General features: G+C 49.5%; 1 protein-coding gene across 1 annotated transcript; it reads left to right on the forward strand.

Annotated features, from left to right (window-relative positions):
• Positions 1-4: 4 nt before the first annotated feature.
• LOC107682215 (creatine kinase B-type-like) lies at positions 5-545 on the forward strand (the record flags this gene model as incomplete). Its single annotated transcript, XM_016478536.1, has 3 exons — positions 5-103; positions 186-318; positions 448-545. Coding segments are annotated over 3 exons (330 nt in total), but the record flags the coding sequence as incomplete, so codon positions are not given.
• Between the last annotated feature and the right edge of the window lie 6 nt (positions 546-551).

Below are 551 nucleotides of genomic sequence, written 5' to 3' on the forward strand. Positions count from 1 at the left end.
TGAAGTGTTCAAAGATCTCCTGGACCCCATCATTGAGGACCGCCACGGGGGATACAAACCCACAGACAAACACAAGACTGACCTGAACCCAGACAACCTCCAGGTACACTGCGACTGTCTGGTGCATCTAATTGGGTTTAACATTTTAAAATAGTCTCCTGTTAATTTGGTGGTGCTTTTAATAGGGTGGAGATGACCTTGACCCCAACTACGTCCTGAGCTCCAGAGTGCGAACTGGCAGGAGCATCCGTGGCTTCTGCCTCCCTCCTCACTGCAGCCGTGGGGAGAGACGGGCCATTGAGGGTCTGTCCGTTGAGGGTGAGCTCGTCTTGGCATCTGTTTTCATAGGATGCACATGATTCATAATTGGTCGTTCAAGAGGTGTGGGCAGAAACGAGTGATTGAAGCATCCACTGTAATGATGCAGTTGTGTTGTGGTTTTCACAGCTTTGGGAGTCCTTGATGGCGATCTTAAAGGAAAGTACTATGCCCTCAAGGACATGACAGAGGAGGAGCAGCAGCAGCTGATTGATGACCACTTCCTATTTGAT

This window comes from Sinocyclocheilus anshuiensis, unplaced genomic scaffold (genome assembly GCF_001515605.1).
Source record: "Sinocyclocheilus anshuiensis isolate Anshui unplaced genomic scaffold, SAMN03320099.WGS_v1.1 C31871940, whole genome shotgun sequence".
Lineage (NCBI taxonomy): Eukaryota > Metazoa > Chordata > Actinopteri > Cypriniformes > Cyprinidae > Sinocyclocheilus > Sinocyclocheilus anshuiensis.